Source organism: Rhinolophus ferrumequinum, chromosome 12 (genome assembly GCF_004115265.2).
Source record: "Rhinolophus ferrumequinum isolate MPI-CBG mRhiFer1 chromosome 12, mRhiFer1_v1.p, whole genome shotgun sequence".
Classification (NCBI taxonomy): Eukaryota; Metazoa; Chordata; class Mammalia; order Chiroptera; family Rhinolophidae; genus Rhinolophus; species Rhinolophus ferrumequinum.
Genome location: NC_046295.1, coordinates 68,173,134 through 68,186,817, shown reverse-complemented (window position 1 = coordinate 68,186,817; position 13,684 = coordinate 68,173,134). Strand labels below are relative to the sequence as shown.

General features: G+C 42.9%; 1 protein-coding gene across 5 annotated transcripts in view; it reads left to right on the top strand.

The window, feature by feature from the left end:
• ASTN2 (astrotactin 2) overlaps nt 1-13,684 on the top strand; it is an 836,425-nt gene that overhangs the window by 356,481 nt on the left and 466,260 nt on the right. For all 5 annotated transcript variants that reach the window (XM_033122811.1, XM_033122810.1, XM_033122808.1 and 2 more), the window contains one exon: nt 6,885-7,052. In XM_033122811.1, coding sequence (XP_032978702.1) covers nt 6,885-7,052 — 168 coding nt within the window. The remainder of the gene's footprint in view (nt 1-6,884; nt 7,053-13,684) is intronic.

Sequence of the window (13,684 nt, the reverse complement as noted above, 5' to 3'; positions counted from 1 at the left end):
GATTTCATTTAATCTTATTTACCTCATCAAAGACCCTGTCTCCAAATACAGTCACATTCTGAGGTACTGGGGGTTAAGACTTCAGCATATGAATTTTGGGGTAGACACGGGTCAGCCCATAACAAGTAGAGACAATACAGAGCAATAGATTGAAGTTGATCTAAGGAATAGGGAAAGAAAATGGCAGAAAGGAAGAGAGCTAGGAGAAGATCACGAGGTGAAAGCAGTGGCTGATGGCTCTCTCAGAGACAGTTGTAGGAGAATCCCCTCTATCTTGGGACACTAGAGAGTTCTGTCAGAGACTGAGAGCTCCCACCTATCTAAGTAGTCTCTGCCTACTCTCGCAAATGCTCAAACTGTTGCTTTTCACCTTGTGTTTGCAGAGTTGGGTTGCTCACTCCTTAAAATTTTTCAGTCGATAACAGGTGGTAGAATGTATTCAAGTCTGACTGGGGACTCTGGACTAGGCAGAGAGGTGGGTTGGGTACACCCTTCATGGGTCAATTAGGTAGGAAGTAGATGGGCTCCTCATTTCTGCTTCATTACAGGTTTTTTTTCCTGTGCCCTAGAAAGACATTTTCCCCAGGTCTAAGACCCTGACAGATGGGATTTGGGGGATACACGTATAACAGAAGAAAGGAAATCTTTAATTATTTTGCACCCAAAGAAAGGGGGAAGAAAAAGAGAGAGCTGAATACTTTTGGCTAGAAAATTTTTATGAGCTTCATTTGTGAAAACCATCTTTCATCCATGTAGTCTTTCATTCCTCTGCTCTTCCATTTACCAGTGTCCAGAACCGTCTTTTGAAACCTCCTGTCCATGGTTCTCAAAGGTCTGTCTCCTGATTCGTGGTGTAATGAGAGGGATGTGCAGCTGCTGTCTGGCTCTCCAGGCAATTTGGCATGGTGATACCTCCTTCCATGGTATTTTTAGTTTTCATCTGTGGCTTTCTGTTTCTTTGGGGGCTGACGTGCCTCTGGCTTTTCCCAGAACACTACAGAGTGGTCTGAGCTCCCCAACTCACCCCTGATCTATGCTGCACAATTACAGAAACAGGCTTATAATCAGTGTAATTGAAGATCAGAGTTAATGAGGACCTTTGTGCCCGTGCGGTCCCCTGAGCAATGGCAAGCTTCAGATGCTAGATAAGGAAATGATTGGGCTGAACTGAAAATCCATTTGGCTAATTAGATGATGTATATTCCCACAAGCCAGTGGGAGAAAAAAAACACATATATATTTAAAATAAGGAAACATGACATTTTGAAGTTGGGATTTTGGCAAAGGTTTGTTTCACAGTCCTTAATCTCATGGGAGATCGATTTGAGTACAAAGAAGAATTTCACAGCACCCAGAAAAACGTGGGTACTTTTGATGTCAAGCCAAGGAAATAAAACAGGGGTCCATTGGAAAACTAGAGAAATAGGAGACACATGGAATAATACATTTTCATTCCTATGCGTTTATTCCCAAAATAATGCTAGAATTTAGCCAGAGAGAGTTGCTTCTCTGCCACTCTTTGACCTTATTGAGCTGCTCTCTCTCTCTCTCTCTCTCAATCTCTCTCTTTTTCTCTACACATACACACACACACACACACACACACACACACACACACACCCCTCAACATCTTCTGCACCTCCACTAGATCCTAAGCTCTATGGAAAATGCAGTTAAATAAGACATGGTGTTCACCTTTAAGAAATACGCAGTCTATAATAGAGAATACTGCATAAATTATATAAATGTCTAACCACTATGCTATACACCTGAAACTAATATAAAACAACATACAGTAAAATGATGTCAACTATAACTGAAAAACATAAATAATTTAAAAAAAGAAACGTGCAGTCTAGATGGGAGAATAAGAAAGCAGGAACCAAAAACACGCTTTGCCTTAGATTTGGCATCTCTGAACTCCTTTTCTGAACTTTAAGTTCTCAGTAGACAGATACCATATTTTACTCATTCAAATCCTGGGACAGGGCTTGGTACATACTAAGTCCTCTGTTAAATGAACAAGTATAGGAATGAATGAATGAATGAATGAATGAATGAATGAATCTATCTGTAACATGGCTGAAAGACAGCTTTCAATGATTCTTCTCTGACTCCCTTTTCTACTTCCCATCATTTCCAAGGACAAGCCCACCCCTTTCAGGTAGCTCTTGCACACTGTAGGTTGCATTATAGTTACCTGTGCACACATTTGATCTCCCTTGTTAGTCCATAATGTTCTTGAAGGATTCAGCCTGTTTCTCATTCTCTGTAACTATTCCTGATGCATTAAGGGGTTTAGTAAATGTTGGTTAAAATGAACACAGGGATTAAGTCTTGGTGAGTACATTTTGCACAGTTACTTCCTTTCACTAGCTGGTGTGTCATCTCTGTGCCCTGTATCCTTGCCTCTTCCCACGGAGTCCCTTTAGCATCTCTACTTAAATCATCCACATCACAAGCCCATGGTGTGAACGAGAGCTTAGGAGACATGATAGTGAAGTTCAAGTTTTGGTTTGGAACTGGGGAGACTCTGCAGAGCTAATTTTGTATTCTGGCTCTCACAGGATGAAAAGAATTAAACTTTGCGATCACTGTGGAGGCATTCCTGCTTCACAATCCCATGAGGCAGTGAGTTGAACTTCCCTCTAATCGAGCATGGAACTTTGATTTCATTAATTCACTCCACGTATATTCATTCATCTCCTGGTATGTGCCAGACATTTTACTGAAGGCTTGATTGATAAGAATGATGAGTAAGCCGTGGCCTCTTCCCTGTAGGAAACCACGGTCTATCACAGAAATCCTGTGCTCTCCAATACTATAGCTTATGCATGGACGGGGACGGCACAGACTAACAGAGGAGGGAGGACCACCAAAGGCATCAACCCAACCAAAGCCTCTGATTCTCAAAACAGGCTGCAATAATGGCCAGGTCCCAGCTTTGGATGCTGAAAAAACCTGGGTTCAGTTTCCACTTGAGCCACTTACTAGTTGTACACATTTGGCTAAATCAGTTTCTTGCTGGACTCCATGCTGTCTTCTGTAAAAATGGGGAAATACTTATCCTGCAAGGCTTTTATAAGGATTAACAAGCAGCATGTATACCATATTCATCTCAGGGACTAGGACAGAGAGGACATTCAAAGCACAGTAACCCCCTTCTGCCATTAAAGCAATGTATACCTTGGTGGAACATCTTTTTATAGAAGGTGAGGATAACCGGCTTTTGAGGTAGCCCCGTCCAAAGAGACTCACATTTCTCATATTTGAGAGAGATTTGTTAACTGGTATTGCATTCAAAGCTTCCAAGTTTGTAAGAAATCCAAGTTATAGTCACAATAGCTCCTGTGAGTTGAGATTTCACAATGTGCCAGGGATTTCACGTATTGTAGTGAACGTCATATGGGGATTGGCTGTGTCCAGATCTCTCCTTGGAACATAGGCGCTCATTCCCCCAGCTGCCAGGAATGTCAGTGTTTGACCAATTGCTCCAAGTCTTTCTTGGAGAAATGTGCTCCATTGAAACAGACCGCCTCACCGAAGTTCATGTCTCTTCCCCAGGCATAGCCCACAACCTATGCCTGGCGAATGTTGAAATACAATGGTCTGACATCCTTATCTTGATTTGGAAGACTCTGAAGGGCCATCCCAGCTCCTGAGCTCCCTAGGGGAGGAGCTGAGGGCAATGCCTCAGGGCTGTTTGGCTCCTGGCTCTGTCTCATCCCTCTTTACTCATCCCTTCACAAGAGTACACCCCGAAACCTCCTACATGCCAGTCTCTGCCTTTGAGTCTGATTTCTGGGGAGTCCGACCTAAGACAAATACAGTGTCTTGTTTAATCTTTATAATAATCCTGTGAAGAAAGAGTTGGGACCCACACTTTTCATATGAGATGACTAAGGATTTGTTTTCTTTCCCAAATGTACAGGACGAATGTGCCGCAGAGTGAAGATCTGAATACCGGTCTTGCTGACTCTATTCTCTTTATCACTGCACTGTGTAGCCTTCCTGAAGCCTTCCTATAGCCAAACTCATGCCTGGGACACAATTCAATATCCATCCCTCAGTCTTTAGTGAGAATAAATATAAAAATTATCCGTTTAAACAGCATGACTGTGCTTTTTAAAAGAAAAATCTGTAGTCAATACTGATGCTCAGTGCCTTGCACAGGGACCCATGTGACATGTTTCTGCTTTGGGCTTAGTTCCAGAGGGGAAAATATGGTTTTGCAGATAGATTTGCATATCTTCCCTTGCCAGAAATTTGAAATATGGAATCCAGCAGACTTATTCTTTTTTGTTTAGCTACCAAGGATTTTAAGGCCAACTTCAAATGTGGTCATTTTCTTATCGCTGAGCCTGATGCTATCTACTTCTTTTGCTTTGCACATAGACTCCTCTTTCATCCTCACCCAAAATCACGTCGTCCACTGTGCTTTCACTTAGGAATTTATTCTATAGGATGATATAAATCATAACGTGTGCAAGTTAGAGAAGATAACATTGCCAGCCACGTCTTTACCCTTGTCAGGTAATCTTAGCTCCCCAGGGCAGCCAGGTAAGGTCTGATGTGATTCCACCTCGCTGGCCATTGCCCAGTGGACACAGCTAGACACCAGAGCTAAGCGGATCCCAACCATTGGTCAGTCAGCAGGGTCTGATGTGACCTGACTGAGAGGTTGCTGTCAAACCCATATGGGGCCTATTAGCTGACTCCTTACTGTGAAGGTTTGAATTGCATACGTGGAAAGATTTTATTGGTGGATAGTGTGATAGAAGAAAATGCAGGGAGAAAAGCTGAATCACGTTAATTATGAAATGATTTAAGATCTCCTGCTGGTGAGGTCCCTAACCGGCCATGCATCTACAATAGCGTTCTGTTCCAATTCTGTGGCGCCTGGTGCTGTTTGAACTGTGGTTCCCCTGTAAAATTCTGCCTTTGCTGTTTTGCTATGTACATACACTCACACAGTATGCAGCCACTCTGATTGGGCTTCTGTTGTTTGCCCTTTAAGTAATGTATGTATGGGCATATACTGTGTTTCCCCAAAAATCAGACCTAGCTGGACAAACAGCTCTAATGCATCTTTTGGAGCAAAAATTAATATAAGACCTGGTATCATATCATATCATATCATATCATATCACATCACATCATATCATATCATATAAGACCCGGTCTTATATTATAGTACAATAAGACCAGGTCTTCTATTAATTTTTGCTCCAAAAGATGCATTAGAGCTGATTATCTGGCTAGGTCTTATTTTCGGGGAAACACAGTATGTATGTAATCCATATATGTATCTGTGTGTATATATACAGAGGGTGCCAAAACATGTATACACATTTTAAGAAAGGAAAAGTATTAAAATTGTAATATTCAATATATACCGATAGCAAAAAATAAATACAAGTCACATTTAACTTCTGCAATTTCAGGAAGTGCTCAAAGTGGTTACCATCAGTGTCCAGACACTTCTGATTATGGTGAACTACTGCGTGAGCAATGGTGACCAAAGTGTCCACTTATGTACCTTTTTTTGTCACCCCCCAGTACATATACACACAGACATACATTATATATATATATATAAGTTTGTGTTTGTGTTTGTATTTACATTTATATACACATGCACACGCAGAGATACATATATGGATCTGTGCATTCATATGTATTTGTGTGTGTGTGTGAGTTAAAGAGCATTTTAGAACATAAATTTCAAAGCTAGGGTCTTTTGTTTTACCTACATAAATGTTCAAGAAAAAATGTAAGCTGTCATTTAAAAATTGGTTGATGACAATAAAAAAATCTGCATTTCTTTTTTTTATTTTAATTAAAGTTTGTTGGGGTGACAGTTGTTAGCAAAGTTACATAGATTTCAGGTGTTCAATTCTGTATTATGTCATCTATATACAACATGGATGGATCTGGAGATTGCCATGCTGAGCAAAATAAGTCAGACAGAAAAAATCGAGAACCATATGATTTCACTAATATGTGGTATATAAAACTGAAAATCTGCATTTTCAGTCACCCGTGAAGGAAATCGGAAGTTCCGGTACCACTAGCCTTTCGACTCACTGGGCAACACTGGCTATAGTTAAGCTGCAGCTGCTCCCTTTTGATGGAGCCTGAAGTGCCAAACTCCTTCTCTCCCTATTGTTCCCAGCATTAAGGCATAGAGGTGCTAGAGATGTCTTTGAAAATCTCTCTTTCTCTCAGAAAAGAAAAAAAAAAAAAAAAAAAAAAGCTAAGCCAGGAGGGCAGGATGCTATTCCCCTGACACTCAACCATCTGTCCCATTAATTCACCCCCCTGGCTCCTGTGGGCTTTAGTGGCCCCTGTTCCTGAGGAAATGCCTAGGTGACAGGGACATTAGCTTTCTTTTTCTTTTAAAGTTTCATATTGAATTATTCTTTGCTAGGACAAGTCACATGGTGGTGATGCAGTCTGTCTGCGTCCATTTCTTTCATTCTCACAGTAACCCTATGAGGTAGGTTCCATTAACATTCCTATTTCCAGATGATGAAAGCAAGGCCCAGAGGCATTGGGGGCGTCACCCCAAATCAACGGCTGGTAAGGATGGATCCAGGGTTGGAAACCACGTCTCTCTCAGTCCTAAGAGCATGACTCTTAACCACGAGGCTAAAATGTCTCTTGTTTCGGATTCGTCTCTGTCACTATTGGCTGCTGACACCACGGCTGACACGTTACAAATGTTCCGTCAATGTGTGTAGACAGATGAGAACAGGGGACCTTGGCGTGGAGATGACTTGTGTGCCCCCGATTGTGTTCCTGGCTGTGGCGTCGGCAGCAAGACACTTCTGCGCCCTCACTGCCGGGAGAAAACAGCCGTCTTTCTCTCTGTTCATCCACAGGAAGCAGCTTTGTGGTGAGTGAAGGGAGCTACCTGGACATCTCCGACTGGCTGAACCCAGCCAAGCTGTCACTGTATTACCAGATCAATGCCACCTCCCCGTGGGTGAGGGACCTCTGTGGACAGAGGACGACAGATGCTTGTGAGCAGCTCTGCGACCCCGAAACCGGTGAGCGATGGGACAGGGCTGGGGAGAGAGGGAGGGATGGTACATTTCGAAGGATGATGTGCACTTCTTCTGCCTGAAGAATCATGGCTTTTGAGCAGTGGACAAGGGACTTCATGTAAAGGTCTGTCAATCCAATTGGTGCTTAAACTGTGGGTTGTCATCGCCTGGCAAGGAGAAAATTCTCGTAAGACCACGGAATCCCTAGAGTCAGAAAGGACCGCAGAGAGCATCGAGTTCACCTCTAGTGGAGTGTGTGGATGTCACCAGACACTCCTGAGCTCAGGGCCCATTGCCTCTTACCAGCTGGGTGTTCCGTACCATTTTTGCAGGTTTGTTGAGCTGTAATTAACATATAACATGGTGTAAGTTTAAGGTGTACAGCGTGACGACTTTATACACACATATAGTCTTAAATGATGACCACAATAGTGAGTTGACACCTCCATCACCTCACATATCACTGTTTCGTGATTATAACATTTAAGATCTATTCTCTTGGCACCTTTCAAGGGTATAATACCTTATTGTTGATTGTATTCACTATGTTGCACATTAGATCCCCAGAACGTTTCCATCTTAAATGGGGAGGCATTAGGCAAAGGGTGCAAACTATCTGGGTGTCCTTTAAGCAGGACACTTCTCCTCTCTGAGTACCAGGGAATGAAAGTAGCATCTATCCCACAAGCCTGTTGTTACAATTAAATGCGATGATGCATGCAAAGCTCCTAGCATGTTCATGTATTCATCCATCAACAGGTATTGATGGCGTAGCCAGGCTCTTTTCTAGGCACTGGGGATACAGCAGTGAACAGCCTAAGTAAAAATCTATGCCCTAATTAAGTTTATATTCTAGAGCGATATTACATGTGTGCCGACTAACCTGGTAGTCATTAGCCCCATGTGGCTATTTAAATTTATCTTAATAAAAATTTAATAAAAATAAACATTCACTTCTGCAGTCACATCAGCCATATGTCAAGTGTGCCATAGCTACATGTGCTGAGTGGCTACCTCTTGTACAACTCAGATATAGACCATTTCCATTAGTGTGGAAAGTTCCGTTGGACGGTGCTGCAATAGACAAACAAAAAAAGGAAACTACTCTGTCAGGTGACGATAAATGCTGGGGGGAGAGCACAAAGCATATGGACTGCTAAGCTGAGAGTGGGAGTGGAGTTGTTAGGCCGCAGAGTGATCAGAGAGGGCTCCTCTGAGAAGATGACATTTAAGCAGGCACTTTCAGAAGGGGATGGAGGGAGCCATGCCACTCTCTGGGGGAAGAATTTGGAGGCAGAGAGACCAGCAAGGGCCAGTGCTTTGTGGCAGGAACACAGGAACGTGCCATTGGTTCAGCACTAGCAGGAGACCCCCACGGCTGGAGGGGAGCGAGAGAGGAGGAGAGCAGGAGTCAAACTTGGGAAGAGAATGGCTGTGGTGCGGAGGTTTTAGGGCCTTTTATAGGGTGGTAGGCACTTTGGATTTCACTCTAAGTGAGATGAGAAGTTATTGGAGGATTCTGAGCAAAGGAGCAACAGGATCTGACCTATATTTCCTCAGGATTGCTCTGGCTGCTGTGTGATAAATTGGCATTCCAGGGCTCTATTCTCATCTAGGTAAGAGTTGGGGGTAGCTTGGGCCATGGGGGTGGGTTAGGGGAGAAGATGTGAGAAATGATCCATTTCTGGATATATTTAGAATGTGAATTTGACAGAATTTGTTATTGGATAGGAGAGGTGAGAAATAGTGAAGAGTCAAAGATGATTGCAAATTTTTCTGTCTGAACAATGGGACAAAAGGATTTGCCATTTACTGAAGCTGGGCCGTGGTGGGGGAGAGCTGTAGGAGGGTCAGGGTTGAGGTGAGGGAGATCAAAAGTGCTGTTTTGTATATAAGTTCAAGGTGACTACTAAACATGAGGCAGAGATGGCAGATGGGCGCTGGGATCCAAAAGTTGAATACGAAGAGGAGGTCTTACCTGGAGATAGAAACGTGTGAGTCAGCAACATGATGATCTTTATACCCAGGAGACAATATTTTACTTATAGTCAATGCTTAGAAAATGGACAATATCTTATTCATATTTGTTGCTCAGTAAGTGGCAGTGATAAATGTCCACAACTAGGGACACAGGAGTTAGAGAGAAGAAGAGACTTGCCAGTGAACAGCATAAGCGTTTGCCAAGTTCACAAAGCAAGTTAGACGTGCGTGACACGTGTTAGCAGTCTACTTCTGCTCCTGGTCCTCTGCTCCTTCCTCCAATCTGTGTTGGGATGTTTTCTCCAGAACTTCATCCCTCCCTCCGATAACAAGAGGCTGGCCATCTTGCCTTAAAATCTCATGGCTTGAAAGCTACGGGGCAGCCTCTGCACAGAGCCAAGGAGTCTCAATGGCCTAGTGTTCCCTCTCTCCAAGTTCTCTTGGAAGGGGAGGGCTTTTCCAGGCTAACCCTTGTGTCTCTGCAGTCACCAGGATTTGACTTTCTAACCACTATGGCCTCTTATCCTTTAGTTGGGAGCCTGTTCAGACACATTTTGCAGCCTTTACGCAGGCCTATTAGGGAAGCTATTTGGAAAATGCAATGTAGCTCTAGTGTGCCGTTTTACCAGACAGCTGAATCTTTTTCTCCTAATTAAGACATTTGGGCTTTAAGGCACTGTCACCTTAAGCACTGTCCCTATACCCTTAGCGTACGTGCGCGCGCGCGCACACACACACGATTATTCTTACCCGACAGCCAGGTAAACCTTTGTGGAATTGTGTGCCTCTGGATCTGGTCCTGTAGGTTTCCCTTTTTTTTTTTTTTCCTTTTTCTTTCCTTAAAAAGGAGGCAAGATTGTTGGCGGGACAGAACAGAAGGGATCTTTTCTCTGTATCCCTCCATGAAGCTCCAGTTAGGCAGACTGATTGGTGCTGAGGGTGAGACCTTATTCCCCAGCTGACCTGCCTGCACGTTCAAGTTCATGGTTTCTAATTATTTTGCCCTTTAGCCACAAGCTTGAGTGCATAATTCCAAACTGTGGGTAATCTAGGGAGCAGGCATGGGTTAGCAAGTTTTGAAAGTGACCAGTTTTTCCACCAATATCCCGTAGAATTACACACACACACACACACACACACACACTAAAACGTAAAGCTGGAAATGTCACTAGAATTCACCGGGTGGCCTTCTCAACTTTATTGCTGCTGATATTGATGCCCGGAGAAGAAGGGTGAGAGGACCAAAGTCAATCTCCAACAGATGACAGCCAGGATTTAAAATCAGGAGGCTGTGTTCTTCACCAAAGCTTTTCAAGCCTCAGTAGGTCTAGAGCCGGGCCTCCCGTTCTGAATGTCTAACCAGCGGCCAGCTATCGTTAATGCTTCCACCCTAAGGACTACCTTTGATGTAGCAAGGTTCTAAACACTCTTCCTCCCAAATAGTCCTCTCATGTTCTACACAAACAGTAAAAGGCCCAGCAGCCATATTTGTTCATTTCATTATCCTGACAAAACCATGCTCACTTGCATAACTTCATCTCCTGCGTCTATTTGCCATGTAACTTGGGCTTCAGGTACACCAAGTCTTACAGCTCCCCGAAGGCACCATGCTCTCTCATGCTTACATCTATTTCACAGGCTGTTTCTTCCGTCTTGAAATACGTTTCTCCCCCACTTTACTCAGAGACCAAGGCTCCTTTTTGTTTCCATTTCATTCAACCCAAACATCCTTCCTTGTACAGTGATTCCTGACTCACCATCCCCAGCCCTGACCAGAATAGGGGACCCCCTCTCTGCTCTCATAGCCTCTGTGTCCCCATATGTCATTGTTCCTGTCCCTGTATAGTCATTGTCCTTTCCCTGTCTGGATCTATCACCAGACGGTTAGCTTTGTTAGAGGCTGGGAAGAGGAGGTTCAAAACGTGTCTTGCTCATCTCTGTGTCTTTAAAACTTAGCATAAATGCTGATATGTATAGTTCGCAGATAATAATAAAAGGGTGAAGGAAGGAACTTTCCCGTCCCATGATCCCTGAAATAATTTTATACACCATTGTTTAGTTTCATCCTTCATACCTGCCTATATGTGTACTCAGATTAAATATTTTCCATCTCTAGAGAAACTGGATCACCAAGAACTGTCCAGGTGCCAGTTATCTGTCCTCTAGATGCTCTGGTCTGACCCTTTCATTCAGCCACATCCGCACCTGCATCCCTCTGCATTCTCCATTCTCCCCGTACTCACATCGTACCCCAAACACCCCATGCAAAGCTTTACCTTCTGACTAAAGTTCAGTCTCCTCCGTCTACCTGAAATGCCTTCCATCCTTTAATTGTCTCCCTTCCAAAATTCTATTCCCTTAATTATCTTTCATTTCTTCTCGGGAGAATGGAGGACTTCTACAGTATCGTCAGAGTTCTCTGTTGACTACAAATCTGAATTATTGTTTGGAAACTTGTCTAGACTGCTAAAATGTAACCTCCTTAAAACCAGGGGCTGTATCTAATTTATCCCTGTATCCTTCCAACCCCAATGCCCAGCATAACACCGTGTTCTTACAAGTCACCCAGTGCATAAACATAGATGACTATCTATGAGTAAGCAGTGAAAATGGGAACATCTGATCCCTGCATATATATTTCATGGGGCTTGACTCAGACCCACTTTGCAAAATTTACTTCAATTCATTAGATTCCATTCAAGCAAGATTTTCTTAATTCCACAACTCATAAGTCTGTGTGTGAAGTGCTGTGGGAAATCACAGACAAATTGAACAATGTTCCTGCCTTCATAGATTTCACATTTTCCCAGGAATAAAATGAATATGGTCATATACAGCTATTATAAAAGACACGATATGGTATACATCAAGAGCAGGCGCTAATAAATTGCCTCATCCCTGGAGAACAGGGAGGAATGGATTCTAGATGGGGATTTGAAGAGATACATCATGGAGAAGATGTCCGTTTTGCCACGCCTCATGTAATCAGTAGGGAGCATGAATAGGAAGCGTGCTTTAGCAGAGGGAACTTCATGATTGGGGGAAAAAAAAAAAGAGGAAGAAAGTTTAGAATAGTTCCAGAAAGCAGAGAACAGTATAGTTGTGCTGTTTGCTAGAGAGTGTGGGGCATGTGAGTTAGAGAAAGAGAACTAAGGGAGTGGCGGGGTTGAAACTGGAAAGATAAAATGAAGAGAACTCATAGGAAGTTGAGGATCTGTGAGCGCCACCAAGAGGCTTAGTAAGACTGTGTTGGCCACATCTGTCTGATTGTTTGGGGGAACATCCAAGCCCAAGGGAAGAGCTGGGCCTCCCCTCTGTTACCTTCCTTCAGGAATTAGAATGTGGGGGAAGTCATGGAAAAACTAAATCCCCGAGCCCTATGAATATTCAAGCCTTAGATCCATCAAAGGTGGCTTCGCTTCCCTGAAATAAGTCCCTTCTTCTATGGGTGGGATGTGTAAGACTAAGCAAAGTCCTGTTGTCCTGGCATCGCTCATCATGCCTTAAAGCTTCATTGAATATGTCAACAAGAAGGATGATTTCTCCCCACTGAGTTGGAAGAAGGAGGGAAGTGGGGAGATGCCTTAGAGAATACAGAACTGTTATGATGCATGGAGGAACCTGGCCATGATTTCCTGGCTGTGTGTCATAGTCCAGCTCAGGTGTGTTTCTCCAGGGATTTCAACAATTAGTACCACCCACAGGGCTGAATATGCATTGGATCCATGGTGTGCTGGAGCTGGCGTTGTGGACGCATGGGAGTTGTTTGTTATCATCTTTTCCCAACTCATTGTTCAGTTATGTCACGTAGATAGCTTGGAAACTGGCTGTGATGAGGGTTTTAGACCAACAAAATTAGTAAATGTTACAAACCATGGCTTATTTTCTTTGGGAAGCCAATCATTGAACAGTTACCATTATAAGAATGGATGGGATGAGAACAAACCAATCACGAACCAAGGCAAAGAAGTACCTTAGTGAAGGCTTAGTGAAGACTTGAAAATGTTGCCAGAGGGTGGCATTATGCTCCTTACCAGAACAGACGACCATTATTCTTTATCTCTCCGAAGCCAGAAAATGAACATCCAAGGACTACTTGCTAGTCCTTGAATAAAATGCATCACCAAGCAGTTCAAATGATCAGGCTTTTTCTCTTAAGAATATCAGTATGGGTAAATCGTTTTGTGAAACATCTTTATTGAAGTTCTGCACATGTGTGCTATCATACTGAATTCTGGGTACAAAATCTTGGACAGTGTGACCCGAACCACATGAGACAAGTAATAGGAAAACACTAATTCATTTAGTCACTAATCTCTCCATCTATTTATTTCTTCATTCAAGCATTTAGTGAACCAGAGTAGAATTGCAATATTCTTTGGAGTAAGACAGAACGAAACCCTGGCTTTTTCAAAAGTTTACTGGTTATAAGGATTTGGGCAAGTCATTTCACATATTTGAGCCTCATTTTTTATACATGGAAAACTTATGAGACTAATTCCTATTCTTCAGGGTTGTGAGAATGAGATGAAAAATCAAATTGAAAATGCACTTGTGCCGAATATATGGTGGGCACTCAAACCACAGTGTTCAATGCCATTTTTGTAATCAGTTATTCAGTCACTTGTGTCTTCACTTAATTAATTCAAGAAATA